The 23,177-nt window shown below is 40.2% G+C and overlaps 2 protein-coding genes across 3 annotated transcripts; one reads left to right on the top strand and one right to left on the bottom strand.

The window, feature by feature from the left end:
• Positions 1 to 2,942: 2,942 nt before the first annotated feature.
• On the bottom strand, positions 2,943 to 12,093 carry LOC136252405 (uncharacterized). Of its 2 annotated transcripts, none has more exons than XM_066044832.1 (4): positions 11,880 to 12,093; positions 11,462 to 11,809; positions 10,899 to 11,186; positions 2,943 to 3,154 (listed from the first exon to the last, which is right to left on the bottom strand). In XM_066044832.1, the coding sequence occupies exons 2-4, from the start codon at positions 11,784 to 11,786 to the stop codon at positions 3,150 to 3,152; spliced, it is 618 nt and encodes a 205-aa protein (XP_065900904.1). In that variant the 5' UTR covers positions 11,787 to 11,809; positions 11,880 to 12,093; the 3' UTR covers positions 2,943 to 3,149. The 2 variants fall into 2 exon arrangements, with proteins under 2 accessions (XP_065900904.1, XP_065900905.1); XM_066044833.1 differs by having other exon boundaries at positions 11,462 to 11,797.
• A 3,307-nt stretch (positions 12,094 to 15,400) lies between these two features.
• Positions 15,401 to 22,320, top strand: LOC136253903 (prestin-like). The gene is made up of 6 exons (XM_066046562.1): positions 15,401 to 15,752; positions 17,870 to 17,980; positions 20,873 to 21,087; positions 21,388 to 21,561; positions 22,012 to 22,179; positions 22,225 to 22,320. Exons 1-6 carry the CDS (start codon positions 15,401 to 15,403, stop codon positions 22,318 to 22,320), a joined length of 1,116 nt encoding a protein of 371 aa, XP_065902634.1.
• The last annotated feature ends 857 nt before the right edge of the window (positions 22,321 to 23,177 follow it).

The raw sequence follows: 23,177 nt of genomic DNA, 5'->3' as shown, positions 1-23,177 counted from the left end.
TGGTAGGTTGTCCCATTGGTGTTTGTACTTGATTGCATGTGCCCTTGGCCTAATAGTATGAACAAAATGGCATATTGGTTCCTTTCACTGTACTAGTTTAATTTAACATTGTAAGATATATATAGTCATATTTCCCAGATGTCCTATGGTCTCTAGCTAAGTGTTTGAATTAAATAATCTTGCCATCATGGTCATTTAACCATCTGTGGTAAAATTAACAATATTTGTTTGTTTGTTTGTTTACATTAATTGAGTCAGTCACTAGTATTGTATATATAAAACCTATGTTCTCCATGTTCACTTTTGATTGTGGGATGTAACAGTATTAATCACAAATGTTATAACGACCAGTGTACCAATGTAAATTTAACCATGTGGCTGGTCATCTAAACTGTACTACAGTAGACTTGGCAATACACACTGACATTACCAAATACGTTAATTCAACATCCTAAGTGAACAGTTACATTGACCTTCCCTAGTTTATTTTGACTGATTTAGTTCAAATGCCTACTCCAGTTGCAACCATCTTTAGATGGTCAATTTAACCAAAATTTCTGTAGTTTAAGTTTACCCATGGAGATCAAATTGATCCATTTGAATTTACTGTGATATTTACTAATGGACCTATACTTTTCAAATTAACTTCTAAGGCTTCTTTTGTAGTTGGGGAGCTTTTTAAGAGGGTGTTTAGGTGAGTGTTCTATTAGGATTTTGGTAAAAAAATAGGTGATTTCTATTATGAACCTACCATGGTTCATGACAAGAGCAGCAACAGGTCAAGAACTGACCCCTGGTGCACCCCACTGGAAACTGTACATGTGGTGACAACTAGAGTGGTCACCACTCTCTGCTTTCTACCAAAGAAAAAATTCTGTACGCAATCCAGTAGGCACCACTCATGCCATAAGCTTTTAACTTCATTAATAGTCAGTTATGAGGGACTGAATTGAAGACTTTAAAGAAGTCTAAATCAACAGGATAACCATCATCAAGCGATTGAGTCCAATAATCTATTGCTGTAAGAAGTTGTGTTGTACAGTATCTGCCAGCTATGAATCCATGTTGACTAGGAGAAGGTGCTCATTTCTGGCTTTAAAATAGAGTGAATAATCAATCTTTGTACCAGATAGCTTGTACCATTCCCAAATCTTACATTTTCTATTCTTCATATGTAGTTCTTCACATGTTATAATTATAAATATTCTTCTTCAGTTTGGGTAAATGGCAATCCTTATAATAATCAGAACTGGAATCAGGAATGGAATGGCCAAATTTTTGTGGCTCCCTGAACAGTGTCAGTCATGCAGCTGCTTATAAATGCAGGTTAAAAGTTTGCTAGCTGCTTTTTTGTACAAAACAACTGATTGAATATCCAGTCATGTATTTTATGATGATAATTACATTAAACCTTGTATAGTGGAACTTAGTATAATGGTCATCTTTGGGCCGGAAGGTTTTGGCGTTTATATACAGGTCATGTTATAGATAGAGAAAACCTAGATTCAGCAAAAGTTTAGTAGTTATGATCATGACCACTTAATTCTGGTGACCATTAATACACTGCATTATATGTAAGTGTCAAAATGCCATACAGCCAATGATTAATTAGATGTTACTTACACTGTATGTATATACGTACCTATGCCCCTACATATCTCAGAAGATACAACATTATTTTGTTATGAACATGCATACCTGTAGTCTCTCTCTGGTCAGCCAAAATCATACCAAATTTGTTTGTCGATTCCATGCACTTGAGCATCTAGTTAAGTAAAGTACATTGTAACAGCCATGCACCTATATGAATTGCATACCAACTGCAGCTACTGGTTAATAAGGTCACTGTGAAATAAGGTAATTTATTTAAAGCAAATCCCCAAATGTGTACAAAATGACCTGTCTAATGTAGCAACCTGCTTAATGATCATAAAGTCAGAATCAATGTGGTTCTGCATTTCAAATGACAAGTTTTGAGTGTTATAAAATAACTCAATCAAGACCAAGTATACACACTCAAGTATTTACACTAAGGGTTTACACTTAGGTCAGGTTACAAACTGTTCAACAACAATAAAGCAGCCTGGGTGGCATCTTATAGGTATTCAGTAATTTCATTTGTCACTTCATGTCCCTGTTTACCAGGGGCGGTGGAGCAGGCCAGGCCAGCTATAAGCTGAAGACCAAAAAAAGGGTAACTGCCTGCTGACAATAGCTACCCTCCACCAACTGTATCTCCTTATTTATAACTACACATACGTAGCTAAGTAGCTTACTACACTGCTTCTCTGAATACTGTGGCTATTCTATCTAGATCTTGACTGTTCTATTAGAGTATTTCGATCTTTTCTTGCAAACATTGTCCCACAGACTCATGTGTAGTTGCAGTTGTTGATGAAAGTGGTAGCTGTTAAAGCGCCAACGGATGATACTGTGCAATACTTTGATCCATAAACAAATTATTTTATACATAACGTACACTTAATTAATTTATATTTTTGTATAAATGCATGTCTACAGTAATGGAATGTGAGATATGGTGAGATATGGTGGTTTATGAAATTAGCGTAGTATGTACTACAACATGTAAACATGGAAATCAAAACCTAGACTTTGTACTTTAAATATAAAATCTAATGCTAGATTCCAAAAGGACTTACAATTTTAAATTTAATTCCCAGTTAGAAGTTTATACAATGTTTATATAAAACTTATTTGGCAGTATTCATATTTTGTTATTTCCCATGCATATTGCACATTGGCAAGCAGTTAATTTGGTGAGTAGGTGATTTTAGCCATATATATCATGATGATATTTAGGGGATATACAAAATTTCCTCAATTCATTACCAAATCAAGTTTCTCACCAATATGAGTGTGTACTTTGGGAGTGTTCCATGCATACATACTATACTGTTTATAACTATTAAAATAGTGTAGCTACTTCTGTAATTGTGAGTATTAGCACATGAAAATTGTATAAACACCATGTTATATATTATATGAGTAAAAAATGCATGTACATACTGTATGCATGGTAGGGTACACATGAGGGTTATTGTTTAGTGTTAGAAAAGATAACTATAATAGATAATTAGTGTACTTTACTAACTGAATCTCCATTGAGAGTAGAAATTACTTCAATTTGATTAACCTACAAAAATATGCAACATCTGTAATGAACATAATTTTTTTACTGTATATACACAATGTGTGTGTGTGTGTGTGGTGGTGTGTGTTTGTGTGTGTGTGTGTGTGTGTGTGTGTGTGTGTGTGTGTGTGTGTGTGTGTATGTGTGTGTGTGTGTGTGTGTGTGTGTGTGTGAGGCAGCATACCCAAGTGGTTAGGGCATCTCCCTGGTGATCAAAAGGTCCCAGGTTTGATTCCCAGCTATGCCACTTTGGTGTTGTTGTTGTTTCCTTGAACTTTACTCATGGTGGCCTGGTGTCAACTGGGGAAGCATCCCACCCAGCTGTAACATCAATGGGTACCTGGTATTAACTGGGGAAGCAAATGCCCAACTGTCCTTGTCTTGCTTAGCGGTGAGGTCGTTGTGGAACTTTGGGTTTCGCAACCTCTCTCCGTGAGACTTGGACAATCCTCCTGCAGGTTACTGGCCCTGCCCCAGGAGGATTTGCCTGCATAAGGCTCAAGCACCTGAGTGGTGCACAGACATTCCAGTGCTGGTTCACTGGGCGGAAATAGCTGTGCTTCGTATGGCTGCCATAGACTCTGCTTTTGGCTTTGCTTTGTGTGTGTGTGTGTGGTATGAGATGAGTGGTTATATATAGCATTAGCCTAATAATCATGTATATGGTTCCAGGTTCGATGTTCAGTGATATCCAGTTACTGCTGTTGTTTCATTGAGCAAGAAACTTTACTCACATCATTTGACTAGCTGTATAATAGAGACCTGGGGTCAGCTGGGGAAGCAAGTGCCCATTTCTCCATGTCTTGCTTAGCATTATTCACGTTTGTAACCTCTATCCATGAGACATCCACAGTAGCTTTTGAGGGGTAATTACCCCAGGATTATTTGCGTGCACTGATACTAATATGTACTGAGTAGCGCACAGGTACCCCAGTGCTGGCTCACTAGACAGCAACAATAGCTTTGTTCTGTGTCACTACGTACTTGAGGCTTTGCTTTACTTTGTGTGTGTGTGTGTGCGTGTGTGTGTGTGTGTGAACCTGACTTGTTCGCACAATTAAAATTTTCTTCTCAGCATTATCTGCAGTGTCTGCGGAATGGATCGCCACAGTTTTAGCCTTCTGTGGTGAGTAGTTTTGGAATTATAGCCCTAGACAGTAGGAAGAACAAGATAATCGATTTGTACGGCGACTATAGTGAAATAAACTACAGGCACTTACATTCACAGCCCTAACTTCCGTTTGGATTAGTCTACAACATTGCAATTTGACTTAAAATGTTCACCATGGATTAGTACATCAGCCAAGGTATAGTGTTAGCCCTGTAGTCACTTGCACATATGGATATGAAGGCAGTTTGGTAGAATAAATGATGACGATCTGGTTTATGTTTACCACATCATAAACAAATGCACGGGACACACATACTGTTGGGGCTACAGAAACAAAACAATAATTTTCAAACTCTCCATATGTAGGAGAATAAAATGGTATATAGATTTAATTTTTATTTTTTTAAATATCTATTAATCAATTTGAGTCTTCCTTCTTTGAGTACTTGCGAGGTAAAAACCTGGGCATTTTTTCTTTGTAGCATGCATAATTTTATGAATTATTTTTAAATTTCGTTTTTCTCAGTACACATACATGCTTGTGGGAACAAGTCGGGTTTTTGCTGAGACTGTCACATATATTACACAACTTACTGCATATGTTATTGATGTGACTGACACACACACACACACACACACACACACACACACACACACACACACACACACACACACACACACACACACACACTGAGTGTATGTGTGTGTCAGTCACAGCAATAACATACCTCTTAGCAGTTAGTTGTGTAATAATATATGTGACCAGATTTTACACTCCAAATCGCACATCAGGCAAAATCAAACTAATACCACCAGTGGATAGCTACACTATCATACTACTAGTTTTGTCCCTCAGTACTCAAACCACTTGAAGCTGGTTTTTGTGGCATAATGCACACACTGATTAGATAGAAACCTGCAACACACACTGTTTACTGTGTATGCATAATTGGGTTGTAATTTACACATGTATTAACACACTATTTTATGGTTATCTTGTAATAGGTAAACACAGTTGTTTTTGTAATATACCCACTAGCACTTTTGTAAACATGTATACTCTTATGTATTCTTGTTGTAGTATAAATAGAGTTGCGTTGTACCCTGCATTCATTGCCGTTGTTATATTGCTATAAAGACTTTTAACTAGAATATATTCCGTGACACTACATGGTGTCAGAAGCTGAGAGACGTGGTCAAATGGCATACCCAGCAGCTATTCTGCAGACTCCTGCCTCATTCACGTTTAACTCACCTGATGAGTGGCCGAAGTGGAAGAGACGCTTCGAACAGTACCGAGTAGCTTCAGGTCTCGACAAAGAGGAGGACGAACGCCAAGTGAGCACTCTGCTTTACTGTCTTGGGGAAGAAGCCGACGATGTGCTGACCTCAACGAACATTACCCAAGAAAGTCGGAAGAAATTTGCAGACGTCATACAGAAATTTGACGAATTCTTTAAAGTCCGGAAGAATGTGATCTTCGAAAGGGCCCGGTTCAACCAACGCTCTCAAGGAGAATCAGAAACTGCAGAACAGTTCATTACTTCCTTGTACAGTCTAGCAGCAGACTGTGAATTTGGCGTGCTCAAAGAACAGCTGATCCGTGACCGAATTGTCGTGGGCATCCGAGATTCCTCACTCTCAGCAAAGCTGCAGATGGACTCAGAGCTTACCCTTGAAAAGGCAAAACGATTGGTTCGGCAACAAGAAGCTGTGAGAGGACAACAGGCGATCCTGAGCAAACCAGATGGGGAAACTTCCATCCAAGCTTTCACGTCACGGAAGCCACTCAAGCGACCCGCAAATAGCCGAAGCCTTCACCACCAAACACCCAGGCCGCAGCCAGTCAACCGTGGTCAAAAGTGCTCCTACTGTGGAAAAGGGCCTCACCCTAAGCAGTCCTGCCCAGCCAGGGACGTGATCTGTCACAAATGCAAGAAGAAGGGTCACTACAGCTCAGTTTGTCGCAGCAAAGCAGTTGCTACACTTTCCGAAGAATCACCAGTGGACAATGGTTTTCTAGACACTATCCATGAAACAAAGGGCACTTCATGGACTGCTCCTATCAAAATAAATGGCCAGGAGATAGTGTTTAAGCTTGATACTGGAGCCGAGGCTACTGCAGTGTCGATGAAGACATTCAAAACCCTCAAAAGCATTCAGCTACAGCAGTCAGCTAAAGTTTTGTGTGGACCAAACAACCAACCACTGAAAGTATTGGGCCAAGCATCTGTCCAACTCACCTACAATGGGAGATCCTGCAACCAGTCTATCTATGTGATAAAGGACTTGAAAAACAATTTACTTGGACTACCAGCAATCACAGCCTTACAACTCCTCATTAAGGTTGATAGCATACAGCCCGGGAATGTTCAGCAGAGCTTTCCTAAACTATTTCAAGGTCTGGGTACCCTCAAAGGAGACTACCAGATCCAATTGAAGCCAGATGCTAAGCCTTATGCTCTCTACACTGCACGAAATGTTCCAATACCACTCCGTGGGAAAGTCAAACAGGAGTTGGAACGCATGGAGAAGTTAGGGGTTATATCCAAAATGGACAAACCAACCCTTTGGTGTGCTGGAATGGTGGTGGTTCCCAAGAAATCTGGTGATGTCAGAATTTGTGTTGACTTGAAACCACTCAATGAAAGTGTGCTCAGAGAAACACATCCACTACCTGGAGTAGATGAGACACTGGCACAGCTAACAGGAGCTACTGTGATGAGCAAACTAGATGCCAACAGTGGATTCTGGCAGATACCACTGGCTAAGGAGTCCCGTGAGTTGACCACATTTATTACGCCATTCGGGCGATACTGTTTTAATAAATTACCATTTGGTATTTCAAGTGCTCCAGAACATTTTCAGAAAAGAATGAGCACCATCCTTGATGGTCTAGTAGGTGTCCTGTGCTTGATGGACGACATTCTCATCTTTGGGAAAGACCAGAAGGAACATGATGTTAGACTGACAACAGCCTTGGAAAGAATCCAAGCAGCTGGTGTGACACTCAACAAGGACAAGTGTGAGTTCAATAAAACCTCATTAACTTTCCTAGGTCACACTATTGATGGAAAAGGAATCTCTCCTGATCCTCAGAAAACAGCAGCAATCAACAAGATGGCTTCACCCAAGTCTACCTCTGAGCTAAGACGTTTCATGGGGATGGTCAATCAACTGGGAAAATTTTCTCCCCGAATTGCTGAGCTTTCAAAGCCAATGAGAGAACTACTCAGCAGCAAACGAGCCTGGAACTGGGGGCCAGCTCAAGAAGAATCATTTGTCAAGGTGAAAGCTGAACTAACAACACACACAGTTTTGGCGTTGTATGACCCACAGGCAGATACAAAAATTTCTGCTGATGCCTCTTCTCATGGACTTGGTGCTGTACTGCTACAAAATCAAAAGAAAGAATGGCGACCAGTTGCCTATGCTTCTAGATCTATGTCAGAGACAGAAACTAGATATGCTCAGATTGAGAAAGAAGCTCTTGCTATCACATGGGCATGTGAGAAATTCTCTACCTACATCCTTGGAAAACATATCAGTATTGAGACTGATCACAAACCTCTAGTTCCACTATTGGGAAACAAGCATCTTGACAACCTCCCACCAAGAGTGTTGAGATTCCGTTTGAGACTGATGCGATTCAGCTACTCAATTCAACATGTTCCAGGGAAACTTCTGTATACTGCTGACACACTCTCCAGAGCTCCACTGAGAGAAGAGTATGATACTCAAACCTTACAGAGACAATCTGAGGTAGAGTCATTCATTAACACCATTACTTCCCAATTGCCAGCTAGCCAACAGCGACTTCAAGTGTACCAGAAGGCTCAAGCAGCAGATCCAGTTTGCTCCAGAGTTATCACTTACTGCAAGTCAGGATGGCCGAAAAGCTGCAATGATCCTGAAGTAAAGCCCTACTGGACTGTCAAAGGCAACCTTACCCTTCATGATGAGCTATTACTATATGGAGGAAGAATAGTGGTTCCAAAGCAGTTACACAAAGAAACCGTTCAGAAGATACACACTGGTCATCAAGGAATTGTGCGATGTCGCCTTAGAGCAGTTTCTTCAGTTTGGTGGCCAGGTATTTCAAAACAACTAGAAAACTTTGTACAACAATGTCCTGAATGTGTTAAGTTGACTCCCAACCCCAGGGAACCGCTGATGCCTACTCCTTTACCAAAACATCCTTGGGAAAAAGTAGCAACCGATTTGTTTCAGCTGAATAACTCAACCTACCTTTTAGTTGTGGACTACTTCTCAAGGTACCCTGAAGTGATAAAGCTCAATTCTACCACATCTAAAGCTGTGATCTCTAGTCTGAAAGCGATCTTTTCTCGCCATGGTGTTCCCTCAGTGCTAATAAGTGATAATGGGCCACAATTTGATTCCAGTGATATGAAAGAGTTTGCCAACACTTATGCTTTCCAACATATCACAAGCAGCCCTCGCTATCCACAGAGCAATGGTCTGGCAGAAAGAACAGTGAAGACAATGAAAGGTTTGCTAAAACATACTGCTGATCCATATATGGCATTGCTTAGCTACCGATCTACACCACTGCCATGGTGCAATTACAGTCCTGCAGAGCTGTTGATGGGAAGAAAAGTCAAGACTGACATACCCCAGACAACCAGCCAATTAACTCCACAATGGCACTTCATACCTGACTTTCAACAAAAAGACAGGGACTTTAAAGACAAACAGAAAAGGAACTATGACCGCCAACATCGTGTGAGACCAGCTGACACATTACCTGACAATTCATCAGTGTGGGTGAGAACTGGTAACAATCAAACAACAGGAAGAGTTGTGTCCAATGCTGGCACTCCAAGATCTTATGTTGTATCTACCCCTTCTGGACAAGTGCGTAGAAACAGACAGGACCTTAACCGTAGACTGAACACAGCAAATGACAATGCCCAAGACATTCCTGATGATTCCATTACATCAACATCGTCTCATACTACAGAGCCTCCAAGAAACAGAATCATGACTAGAACTCAAACAGGTACTGACATTAGACCTCCTAACAGATTGACGTATGACTAAGCTCAGGAGGGAGATGTGGCATAATGCACACACTGATTAGATAGAAACCTGCAACACACACTGTTTACTGTGTATGCATAATTGGGTTGTAATTTACACATGTATTAACACACTATTTTATGGTTATCTTGTAATAGGTAAACACAGTTGTTTTTGTAATATACCCACTAGCACTTTTGTAAACATGTATACTCTTATGTATTCTTGTTGTAGTATAAATAGAGTTGCGTTGTACCCTGCATTCATTGCCGTTGTTATATTGCTATAAAGACTTTTAACTAGAATATATTCCGTGACACTACAGTTTTAACAGACATCTTTTCTGGGTGGTATGGAGAGCTCGAATGGTGGTTTCAGGCCTTGTGAACTGTGAAGGGCCTGGCTTGGCAAGAATCAGTGGTTTACTGCTGGATGACCTGATAAATGTTAGCCAAATGATTTTTCTGTTGATTTTTCTGTTGATTTTTCTGCATATCAGCCACTAAGAAGCCAGTACAGCCCTGTAATTTTGTGTTTGGACTTCAGTAGTCCATTTTGAGGTCGATCTCTTACCCACCCTGCCACCACCACCCTCCTCCCATTTGTGAGCACTTATGTGGTTTGATGCTCTCTGGTTCACACAAGATTGGAGTCAGTCTATCTCACCTGCAGGAGCTACTAGAGGTCCTAATGTGGTCACTGGCACTTTTGCCTGTAGCTGTGGGAGGCTTTTACTTGTTTTGAGGCTTAACTTGGGGGCATAGCAGCATGAGGGGGTAACAAGGGTGGTAACTGGTTGATACAATTTCTCGGTGTGCAAAGATGCAACACATGCAGTAGATAATAGTTTTCTGAAAAATTGAATTTGGTGACAAATTTGACTGAATATTATTTCTGAATGACTGTTTTATTTGAATACACACATGACTGCTCTATTGGAATAGATAACTGTTCTGTTCTATTAAAGTATCTCATCATAAAAACTGGTATAACCATTTTCTTGTTAAATTAAAGTGGGCTCTATCTTCCCATCCTCCTGTTGCTACTAAATTACCATCATAAATTCTGTGCAGACCAATGTCTATGCTGCGTAGAATTGTAAAAATGACCTCACATGGCACCAGCGATACTAGTACTGCTTAAATTAAGTCCATGCCTAGTCCAAATCTTCGGATTCAGGACCCTGCCACAGAAAAGGTGTATGTGTATGTGTTTGTGTACATGCGTGCATGCATGGCTACATGCGTGTACCATATGGTGCACATGGAGACCAAGAAGGGTAAGGATTTCCTTGTGTTCAACTTGCTAGCAAACGACAGGCTTACACTATGTATAATGCATCTTTATTACTTCCAGCTATGCAGACTAAGGCCATTGACCCAGGCCACTGCCATTGTCTGAGGCCCTCTCTCTTGGCCTATAAAGACTTGTAAGGTTGCTTGACTAGGTGGTTATATCTCCTGTGGAGGGTTGAGATGAAGATCATAGGACAGGCAGTGAAGAAGTGTGTTTGTGTAGTAGTCAAACAACAGTGAAAACAGAGTCATGCTTATATTAAACTTCTACTTAATAGTGTTAATACTACTTAATGCATACCTATTTTCTCAGCCATCTTCTGCATATCAGGATCATCACTACCCTTCAGCACATTTATAAACCCTATGTACTTCTGTGTCAGATCAGCTTGTAAGCTAGGAATTAAGATGTTATCAAGGAAATACATCATCTTATTAGTTTCCAATGATATTGTTCCTATTTCCATCTTTTGCTCAAGTGTAATTACTTCATCCGCATAAAGTTGTGCCAGAATAGCACTGATATGCAGTTTAGTAATTTGTGGATAATGCTTTCTGATCTTATTGTATGCTGCAGATGAATTAATTGCTGTATTATAAAGTAATGGAACTTTTAAAAAGTGGTACAGTACATGCCGCTCAAATGCAACAATGTCTCACGAGAGTGTGAACGATTAAAAAAGCTTGCTAATTAAAGGGCATGGCACCTGTTTCACTTGTGAGTATTCAAACAAATACTCATGAGCAAAACAGGTGCAGAATCCTTCGCTCGCACTCTTGCAAGTGTGACGATGTTGTGTTTGAGCAGTGCTTACCATATACACATTGCCTGCATTAAAGAGGATATCTGTATTATTGACTAACCTTCTTCCTCTTCTGCCATTCCTTGCATTAATCTACTTCTAATCAATTTGGCCAACTCCTTTACACCACCATAATCACTATCTTCCATTACTTTAATAAGATCATCAAAACTTCTACCAACACCAGCTGCCACTGATGGTTGGATAAAATGATCCAAGAAATAAGCTGCTTTGCTTGCTTGTGTGGGTTTTGCATGCACAATATCTCTAGCATCACCAGGAAGCAGGTTGGCTGCAAACAATTCTGCAATGAACGTGACATCATCCATTGGTAGTGTTTTGACCAGTTGAGGGTAGAAGTGTTTGAATACATTACCAGTTGACATTTCTCTCTCTCCTGTATTGTAGTCTAATGGTTTTATGCACGTTGATGTATATATATATATATATATACTGTTATAATGTGTTACTCCACTAACCTGGTGATCTCGTAGCCGGTTTAGTGGGTAACGCCTCCTTTTCAAAATCTCCTCAGTTAGTGTCCAATCTCACGGCTATGCCTTTCGCCTACACTTTACACTGCTAATTAATATACGAAGCTTGTTGGGCTTTTCTATTTATGTGCTTTTTGCCACCACTTTACAGACTCTTCACACTCATTAGTCTCAGGGCGGCGCCAAACGAGCAGGGCGCCTAATTCCGGACAGTTCCTATGTAGCCACTGGACACTTCACGAGACACTAATTACTTTATACGTTGTATCTCAGAGACGGTAGTGATGCTTTTTTGCTTCCGAAAATTGGTTAAAAGTTCCAGCTGGTTTTGCAAAACGAGGTAAAGCACTTGGTATGATTGGTAGTGAGTGCAGAGCCTCGGAGACCTCAGTCGAAAGAGACTTAGTCAGAAATGAGACTGTCTACCGTACTAAGCGTATCTCTCGGCCTCGTTATTAAACTCTCAGTCAAACCTTTGATATGGACGGTAGAGGTAGCTAGTTTCATTTTGAACTGTACGGAAATTTTGCAGAAATACACCTTGATTCCGCCGCGCGGCCATAACTCAGGCAACCGGCGCAGCCTGAAGGCATCGTAGTTTTTTTTTTTTAAGTTTTTTTTTCCCGGGGTGCCTGCACCCCTTGCCACCACCCCCAGCACCAGATGGTAAAAGTGCTGGACAAAAAGACTGTAAACTAAAAAAAATCAATGAGATGGCAACACTTGGCCTTCCGAAATAGCATGCAAGGTCAAGTGTCACAGGGCTGCCACGGTGTGACCTTGCTCCACGCAAGCAGGTCACTGCTGACCTGAGCAAAGAGAAGCTGGTGGAACATCTAATCCATGATACAACACTGCTGTAAGATTGGCCCCATTGAGTAGATAGCATAGAAGCTAGACACTTATAAGCAACTGTAGCTGCACTACCCATTCCTCCAACAGTGGAGAAAACCAATGGAGTGAATGAGCCCATTTCAACATCTCTTATTCTCTGTTCATACATCCTTTGTTTATCTCTTTCAAACCTTCTGTACAAGAAAGAAACCGCTGTGTTTCGATAACTGGGAGCAGTTGGATTGAAAATTCTAACATCAAAGAAAGCCTTCTGATGACGACTTCCCCAAAAACCTCCGCATTAGCTGTGGCATAGCGAAATGACTCACCAGACAGGGGTTGCAGCACTGGTTCAATGGCCACATTATGACATACTTCAGACAGAGCAGCAGCAGTGAAGTCCCTAAGTTCATTATGACGTAGAGTAGGGAAACCACCTGTAGCACAATTCATTGCATGATCAACAGTAAAGCCATGACCACAGACATACTTAGCAGGTAGACCATTGGGCAACCAACCATATCGTAGACACAGTGCATCCCTAAATGCACCTTTATGGAGTGCAATACCATGTTCTTCAATAGGAAGCACTGATAACCATGATGAGGCACCTTTCTCACTAGATAAAGAAACAATACGACATAAACTAACTGGCAACTGTGGTGTGAGTTCCAATTGCTTACAAACCAGCTGCCGATGTCTCAAAGCTATAACATCAGCCTTAGCTTGACGCTGGGCACTAACCACTGACATCCTAAAGCAAGTCTGTTGTTCAATGATCTCCTTGGTTAAAGATGAGATAACTTGAATGGAAGAATCAAATTCAAAGTTAGCATTAGCAGAAGGGTTACACAGACCCAGGCCTCCCATTCGTGCTGGAAGAGAAAACAACTCTCGCTCTAAATCACTGACAAATTTTCCAGTAACAGCAGGAATAAATTCTGTAACAAATAGTTGTTTCAAGAGGTTGAAGATAGTCAGAAATTCTGGGCAGCGTTCGTAAAAAATATGTCCACTTACTAATAAGACCATGCGTGAAAGCACAATAAGCAGCATGAGGCTGAGCCTTTGCAATCACACTTAATTTCCGCACACAAGACACCCAATACTCAACCTTCTCATTCACATAATGCTGGACAAAGGTAGGAGATCCTATAGCAGCACCAAGGTGACGCTTACTCTCCACTGTGATACCCACACCACATCCATCAAAAAGATTCTTAGCTAAATCTAGATGTTCTGCTTTCACAATCAGCCATGATTTAGATGGTTTTACATTGTAGCCAAATGCAGGACCCAAAGACGCAAGGGCAGACCACCACTTGTGCAACCCAGTCAAAGAGCCAGCAGCAGTAGCATCGTCAGCAAACCAGGCCTGTCTTATTTCACAATCACGTATTGCATCAATTAAAGGGACAACACTAATGGCGTACATTGCCATTGCTAATGGATCGCCTTGTGTTGTGCCCTCAGAAGAAAATAAATGTTTACCATCGATAAACAGAGGAACTTTAGCCCTATAGGTGTTAATTAATATAACAGCTAAGGATGGACACAGTATAGATATGTTACGGAGGGCAACTTGACGGTTTAAACTATTAAAAGCGTTACTTGCATCAACTAGCAATACAGCCTCTGTATTCTCATCAGCAAACAAAGAACGCATTGCATATGTATTGCAGCTTCACAGCCTGCATCCTGACCAGCACAGAGTTGAAGAGGGCCAGCTGCATGCATTGTAGTCAGCTATCAAAATCGAGTATGAAGTAGGCAACATGATTTTAATGTGGCAGTGGTTAAAATGCTAAGTTGCCTTCTTTAAGTGTCGTGCTCCTGATTAAAGTGTCCGGAACTGAGGAGCAAGCGTGAAATTTACACATGTGTCTCTTTGAAATTTACCGGCACATAGCGTAGGCTATGTGTAAATTTCGCACTTGCTCCTACTGTCATATAGCTAGTTTGGATCGGATAGAGATATTTCAATGAAGTTTGCAGGATTGATGTAGCTATCATAGCATAGGCATTATCATCATACTATAAAGTTGGGCTAATTATTATTTAGCTATTCAGTTTATTATTATTAGCACTTTACAGTGACCAGCACTGAAGGTCTGACACAACATGTGCTGCAGCTTTAGGATTACCTAATTCAGTGTGTGGTGGCTGGAACCATAAAAGTGTCCGGAGTTTGGTGCGCTTACCTTATATAGACGCAAGAGAAGAGGCGTGTCCCTTTAAGGAGAGAAAAGAGAATAAACGTCTTAATGATTAAGACAAAATATACATTACAAGCATACAGGGGCCTAGACACAGGGGTACCATGTGCTGATGGATCAGTACAGGAGCCCTGGCAAGACTTACATTAACTAAAGGTAAATTAAATTACAATACACAAAAAAAAACAAAAAAACTATATCTACATATATGTAATACTTAAAGTTTACCTAAGGTGGTCTAAAAGATCCCAGCTCGGGGAGGCTCTAGAATTAAAAATTCTGTAAGAACAGGACACAGCAATGCGAGCTGCCTGCTCAAACAAGGATCTTATGGTTTTCTTTGGCACTTCACAAGCAGTAGCCATTTGAGCAATTGTTTCTGGCAAAAAGTGGCCTAAACAACCAATTTCAATTGGAACAAGATTGACAGTTAACCCAGAAAACTTTTAACGCGTAATGTCGCAACGTAGACAGGTAGTAACTCGTTCACGAGCTTTCTCTAGTGACAACATTGATGAGATTCATGCCCGTCATCGTGAGGAGAAGAAAGGAGCGTTTGGAGAGATAGCGGAATGGAATCCAGCTCTACACCAGGGCTCCAAGCCTAGCAAAGTGTTCAATAAGGCATACTACTACACTCCAGAGCCAGTCCGTAGTTCTGTCAAGCCACCTACGAGTTGTGAAGACTGGAAGAGTTTCTTCCTCATCCGTGTACCCATCATACAGTGGCTGTGGAGTTATAAGGCTAAACATCTAATAGGAGATCTGGTGGCTGGAGTAACCATAGGAATGACCCACATTCCACAAGGTACTTGCTGTAATTTGATGATGTCTAGTGGAGCTGGCATAGTTTTGGTTTTACACGTGTGTGCATGGTTGAGTTAAGCCTTCGGGAACCTGCGACCCACCATAAATGCTAAATACATGCAAGCATTCAGTGAAGGATTTTACAGCTGTTTATTATGTTCTGCAGCTGCAAGAAATGTGATTGCAATCATAGGCGATTCTAAGGGGGGGCCATGGCCCCCCTGTTAAACAATAACTTTAAAAATCTTGGAGAAAAGTTGCTGTATAGATTGGCATTGTTATTTTCATGTTTTTAGAACAAATTTTAGGCTGTTTTCAAGCCTTTAAATTGCAAAAATCCTGCAGCTTCTGGGGGTTGCACCCCCAGACCCCCCTGAACATTCTACTTTATACTATAGCCAAACAACAATAGTTATGCTGTTCCCTACTGGGCCCCCCCTGTAGGTCAGGTCTAGAATTGCCACTGATTGCAATGTGGGGGGTTAAGGTCAACTTGCCAATGAAACTACACTAAAGCGCATGTGTTAGGGATCCCATACAACCTGAACCACGACCTATCCATCCTGAAACAATCTGTTTTACTCTAAAACACAAAATCATTCACAATGAAGAGTTCTTTCTGCGTGCCATATATACTTGCATGTATGTACTAGCTGTCCTACTGTATAATAACATAGATAATAGACACCCCATACTGGATTGGAAACTTCTAAGCGCCACCTAATCTATCCGCCTTATACTGTACACAGTACCGGGAGTATATTTTATAAGAACATGTTTTGCTTACTGGTGAGTAGTAAACCTACCGCTATGGAATATAAGGTTTGGCCTATTCATAGTGGGTGTACTGATGTGTATTAGCTAGAAGTTTGACAAGTGCGAAAGGTTGATACTTGACTAAACTGGAGCGAATATACCATGAAACACATACCAGTACACGTAGCATTAGTTAGTAAGAAGCATCAGCCTTAAACCAAACTTGTTCACTCCGCCATTTTCACAAACGTGTTCAAATACTTTTTATACGGAAAGCGCCTATACCAGTGGTAGGCCAATCGCCACCCAAGAAACAATCTACTAAACTTACTAGTTAAAGCAACCGAGCTGTATCCATGCAGATAGTAAAACAGAATATTCGAATGAAAAAGAGTGTTTGAAAACTTCAGGCGCGAGACGCGGATAGAACAGTAGTTTTGTATGGGCACTATACGTGTGCTTCCAATCCAGGTAGGGGTGTCTATTATCTATGATAATAATGACCAAATTGTATTGTACAGGCTTACCACTCTACCATCACTAGCTATCACATTTCCTGCAATGTAGCATTACTATAAAAGAAGTGTAATCTGAGAGCATAATATTATATAATAAACAATAGTGAAATTCTTAGAAATTTGTTTTAATTTCTCTAATTCCACTGCACCTTTTCAGCATTTAATAGTAGACCGCAGGTTCCCTTAAGGCCCTTATAGCTAATGAGACTCAAATGTAATCCAGTGATTGCATACAACTTCTTTAGCCAGGCAATTAAATTCGTCACTTTTTCTCATCTACAACATCTAGGATTTGCATGTGGGAGAGAGGTAACTTTTATTATTCATTGTAAAAGAAACTGCTCCAAAACACTGTAACAGCAGGCTATCTGTTAATATAATGGTTTGCTAAGTTTTCTATAAGCTAACACCTACCTTTGTTGAGCAACAAATTAAGACATTTTCTGTGCACTTATAAAATAATACTTGACCTTCTCGGAATTTAAATATGTATATGTGCAGTATGTAGCAGCAATTAATATGGTATGGTAAACAGTGATATGGATGGGCTAGTTGAGAAATAATTGCATGCGATTGCTTGGCATGATAATGTACGTGTCCATTTACAGACTAAATTTACCAGTTGCATGGGCACTGAAGGCAGAGCCTGTACAAGGTTTGAGCCAAGGGGCCTATATATAAATTAAGCCACAAGTCCCTCTTTAGCTGTATGCGCATGTTACTGTATGTGCAGCCTCGTGTACTTCTAGAAGATTTTATCACTAAAGGTTTGATAACATTTACTAAGTTAAGATGATTATCAATTCTGCTATTTATACTAGCTGTTCTCCCACTACTCCTACAGGTATTGGATTTGCTCTACTAGCTCAGTTACCAGTAGTACATGGATTATATGCCTCATTTGTACCTGTCATCATTTATTCCATATTTGGAACATCACGACACATTTCTGTTGGTGAGTGGTATAATACGTATGTACATGCTCGAGTATAGTACTGTATACTAGTATGCAAAAAAAACACACACACATGCGCACTTCTGCTTGCATGTCTGGAGACCATCATCTCTCTGGAGACCATCATCTCTCTTGAGACCACCATCTCGGCCCCAAGGGAAGGTGCACACTTACCCAGCCAGGGGATGCTGAATCAGTAACCCAATTGCAAGCCACTGAATTTAGAAAGGACTCACTTAGTTGGGGATGCTGAATAACCTGTTTTACAAGCTATTGGAATTTAGGCCAGGTGTGAGAACCCCAGGTAGATAGATAGCCATAGACAATTGTAGTGACCTGAGTCAGATACCGTATAACAACGAAATTTGGTGGTAAACTAAATTTAGTGAATTGGCGATTTGTAACCAAACCGCCAAATTTAAAATTCGTCAATATTGTTTTCATACCTTGTGTCCAAGTTTTTGATAGCAGTTGTTGAGGTAGGTTTCAACAAACCAAGTGTGGCTTTTTTAACACACCTCAATGCTGAAAAGCAGTATTTTTATACTGAAGCAGTCTCCCTTTAAAAAATAATTAGTGTGGTTCCATGCATGCAAATAGGTGTGGCTCACAACAGCTGTAAGACTAGAACTCATACTAGATCAGTGGGTGTGGCTCCACATAAACTTTGCAGCAGACATGGATTCATGTACAGCCAATGGGGTGTATGGAAGACAGAACCTGATAAGTGGGTGTGACCCACAAAAGAAACCAGGACCATTAAAGCGGATCGGACCAGGATGACCCAACCTGGTTTTGATCATGAAAGTTACTCGGCCAGACTGATGCATGCAGTGACTAAATCCATAAAATAATATTTCAGCACCAAAAGGATTCAGCATACACACTTTGTCCTACTGTCAGTTTACATCACGTGCAACAACCTACTTGACATGATCACTATAATGAGGTGGTCTTATTAATGAGGTCATGAAGTACACCTTTGGGACCTACTTGACATGGTCACTATAATGAGGTGGTCTTATTAATGAGGTCATGAAGTACACCTTAGTTATGTTTGAGACCTACTTGACATGGTCACTATAATGAGGTGGTCTTATTAATGAGATCATGAAGTACACCTTAGCTATGTTTGGGACCTACTTGATATGGTCGCTATAATGAGGTGGTCTTATTAATGAGGTCATAAAGTACACCTTAGCTATGTTTGGGACCTACTTAGGGACCACTCTATTTTGCTTTTTTTGCTACCTATTTTTCTTTCCAGCAATTCTTTTATTTTTCACCTATTATGCTCCATATTTTGCTCAAGAATTATAAATTTTGCTCAGCACTGATCTTTGTTAATTGAATATTTCCTCCAAGTGCAAAGCTACAGTTTTGCCTTAAAGTGACTGTTCTATTAGAGTATCTCGATCCGAAATTACTTCTAACATGTAAAGCAAGAAGCCAGCTAATATTGCTTATAACATATATGACTGTTTTATTAGGGTATCTCGATTGTCACTTGTTGTTCCTGTAACAATTAGCTATGCATTGTCGATATTTTAGTGTGTCTGACTGTTCTATTAGAGTATCTCGATCTTTTGTGCAATTTTTATGTCCACTGCACAAAAATTGCACCTAATATGCCAGCATTTTGCTCATTGCTTTTACCCAACCATTATGCCAAAAATTTTGTTGGCGAAATTGACGGGTCCCTAGACCTACTTGACATGATCAACATAATGAGGTGGTCTTATTAACGAGGTCATGAGTACACTTTACATGAGGCTTTACTGCCTAGAATGTGAGACCAAGTCATGAGTGGTCTGCTACCCTACTTTTGATGTGGAAAATTTGTCTTGTTGCATTACCGTCTTTAGTTGTCCAAGTGTGTCCCTATAGTAGGATATACATATAGGCGACCGTATTTGTAAAAGGGGGCTTTCCATACACATACAATATACCAGCTTTAATGATTCATGAGTATAGACTGGAATAAGGTGTTGGCTTGAAATTAATTTTGGTCAGAGTAAACCATTGGTTAATAGATGAAGAATTTTAGGTTTTCTCTATATGTAACTGGATTTTGGAAAAACGATCCAAATCGCACATTAGAAGTTTCAAGATAAACAGTTTTAAAGAATTCAAGCCAGCATAACTCTCCAAGGATAGCAAGCACACGTATGAAATTGACACTAAAGATGCATCAATCTGTTACCTTTCAGACCACTTCCAGTACTTGTAGCTGCTTGTAGAGTTTCCCGCCAAATAAGATAGAAAATATGAGCTGTTGGACGAGCACGAGTACTCACAAAGGGGTGGGGGGTGGCGGGGTGGGCAAGGGTTAGACCTCAAAATGGAGACAGACCACGATTGGAGTCCAGGGACAAGATTACAGGGCTGTGCTGGCTCCTTAGTGGTTGACATGTAGCAAAATTCATAGATAAAATGTCTGGCCTACATTATCAGGCTGTCCACCAGTAAACCACTGATTCTTGCCAAGCCAGGTCCTTCACAAGGCCTAAAACCGCCATTCGAGCTCTACACACACCCTGGAAAAGACGTCTGTTGAAACCAGCCTTGAGTAGTTTGAGTGGTACTGAGTGTCAAAACTACTAGTACGATAGGCTCTGCCTTCTGTGTACACCCTCCAGTGCCTAACTGGTAAAGTAGATAATAACAATAACAATAACAACGATAGTGCAGCTATCCACTGGTGGTGTCAGTTTGATTTTGCCTGATGTACGATTTGGATCGGTTTTGTAAAATCTGGTCACATATGATCTTTCAAGTTTGTAGAATAGGATCTTTTGTGGAAGATCCCTTTTTGCGAATCTGGGTACAGATCTATTATTAGTATTTAACAACATACTACCATGAGTCAAAGTGACTTCATCATTTCCACAGGCACATTTCCAGTAGTGGCTCTCATGGTTGGTACTGCCGTCCAGCGAATAGCTCACTGTGATGAAGCTGCTACCATGGCACCAATGATGGCTAATAATACTATGATGAACATGACTAACAGTACCAGTAGTGGTGGTAGTAGTAGTGGTGAGGATTGTGATAGTATAAAGGTGGATGTTGCTGTAACACTGGCCTTGATGGTTGGGATACTGATGGTAAGTACGTGTTTACTTTATTGCTTAATATTCTGTCTGTATGTGTGGTTGTGAGTTAGTTTACCACATGTGTGCATTCACACACACACACACACACACACACACACACACACACACACACACACACACACACACACACACACACACACACACACACACACACACACACACACACACACACACACACACACACACACACACACACACAATACAACACAAACACATACCATACTGTGCACACAATTGCACACTAAAATGGTTCACTAGTTTAATAATATACTTCTTTTTCTTCTCCCACAGATTATTGCTAGCTTTCTACAACTTGGTTTCATCACATTATTCTTATCTGAGGTGCTCGTCAGTGGTTACACTTGTGCTGCTTCATTTGCCATTCTCACTACACAGATCAGTTTCCTACTTGGGTTGGACCCAATGGAGGCCAGGGTGGACCCTGGACCCTTTGACACTCCGAAAGTAAGTGTTGTCATTAAGTAAGGTTGTTCTTGTAGAGCTTGTTAAAATTGGTTGGCTATTCAGGAAAGTTCTTTTACAGTTGACTGCACTATTCAGCTTAAAAATCATTATGTAATATTACTGTAGCTATATTCCAATAAAACATCGGATGTTGCACACAATGTGTGTACGTATGTACATCAACTTCTTTGTACATAAGTGTAGTTTTTCAATGTATCTTATAAGCAATATGTGTGTATTGTACTCTGATTATTGTAAAATGGCAACAAACGTGTTTATAAGAGCTTGATAGCTAATTTGCAAACCAACTTGAGAATCTGCAGTACCAATATGACAGTCACTCTTCAATGAAGATTCTCAATGTACATTCGTACATATGATATGTATTATTGTATGTGTGAGTCCTGCTGTATACCTGTATTATGTATTTGTGTCCATCCATCCATTCAGAAGTTCATTCATTACATGGACTTGTTGTTTCATGGAGGAGCTAACGCAGGAGCAGTAGTGACATCATTTCTCTGTGTAGTCTTCCTCATTGTAATGGATTATGTTAATATGTTCATTAAGAAGAAATTTCCTCATTTCCCCTTCCCCATACCATCACAGATCATATTGGTAATGTTAAACAAATTGGTGTTACTGTGTGTAGGGTGTGTGTAGGTGATTATTGCTACTGTGGTGTCGTTTGCTGCCAAGCTGAAAGATGCTCCAATAAAACTACCTGTGGTTGATGACATTGAACCTGGGTGTGTGTAGTGTGTGAGTGTGTGTGTGTGTGTGTTTGTGTGTGTGTGTGTGTGTGTGTGTGTGTGTGTGTGTGTGTGTGTGTGTGTGTGTGTGTGTGTGTGTGTGTGTGTGTGTGTGTGTGTGTGTGTGTGTGTGTGTGTGTGTGTGGGTGTGGGTGTGATCGGTTTTGTAAAATCTGGTCACATATGTGACCGTCTCAGCAAAAACTCGACTTGTTCGTACAATTAAAATTTTGTCAGCATTATCTGCAGTGTCCGAGGAATGGATCACCAAAGTTTCAGCCTTCTGTGGTGAGTAGTTTTGGAATTATAGTACTAGACAGTAGGAAGAACAAGATAATCTATTTGTACAGCGACTGTACTGAAATAAACTTTAGATGCTTACATTCACAGTCATAACTTCCGTTTGAATTAGTTTACAACGTGCAATTTGGCTTAAAAAGTTTACCATGGATTAGTACATCAGCCAAGGTATAGTGTTAGCCCTGTAGGCACTTGCGCATATAGATATGAAGGCAGTTTGGTAGAAGAAATGATAAAAATAATCTTGTTTACATTTACCGCATCGTAAACAAATGCATGGGACACACATACTGTTGGGGCTACAGAAACGAAACAATAATTTTCAAACTCTCCATAATCAGGCAAATAAAATGGTATATACTTTTCATTAAAAAAATATTTATTAATCGATTTGAGTCTTCCTTTGAGTACTTGCCCGATAAAAGCTTGCATATTTTTCTTTGTAGCATGCATAATTTTATGAATATTTAAATTTCGTTTTTCTCAATACGCATGCTTGTGCAAACAAGTTTGGTTTTTGCTGAGACTGTCACATATATTACACAACTAACTGCTAAAAGTATG

Source organism: Dysidea avara, chromosome 4 (genome assembly GCF_963678975.1).
Source record: "Dysidea avara chromosome 4, odDysAvar1.4, whole genome shotgun sequence".
Classification (NCBI taxonomy): Eukaryota; Metazoa; Porifera; class Demospongiae; order Dictyoceratida; family Dysideidae; genus Dysidea; species Dysidea avara.
The sequence above is the reverse complement of the archived record's forward strand: the minus strand, read 5'-3'. Positions and strand labels throughout refer to the sequence as shown.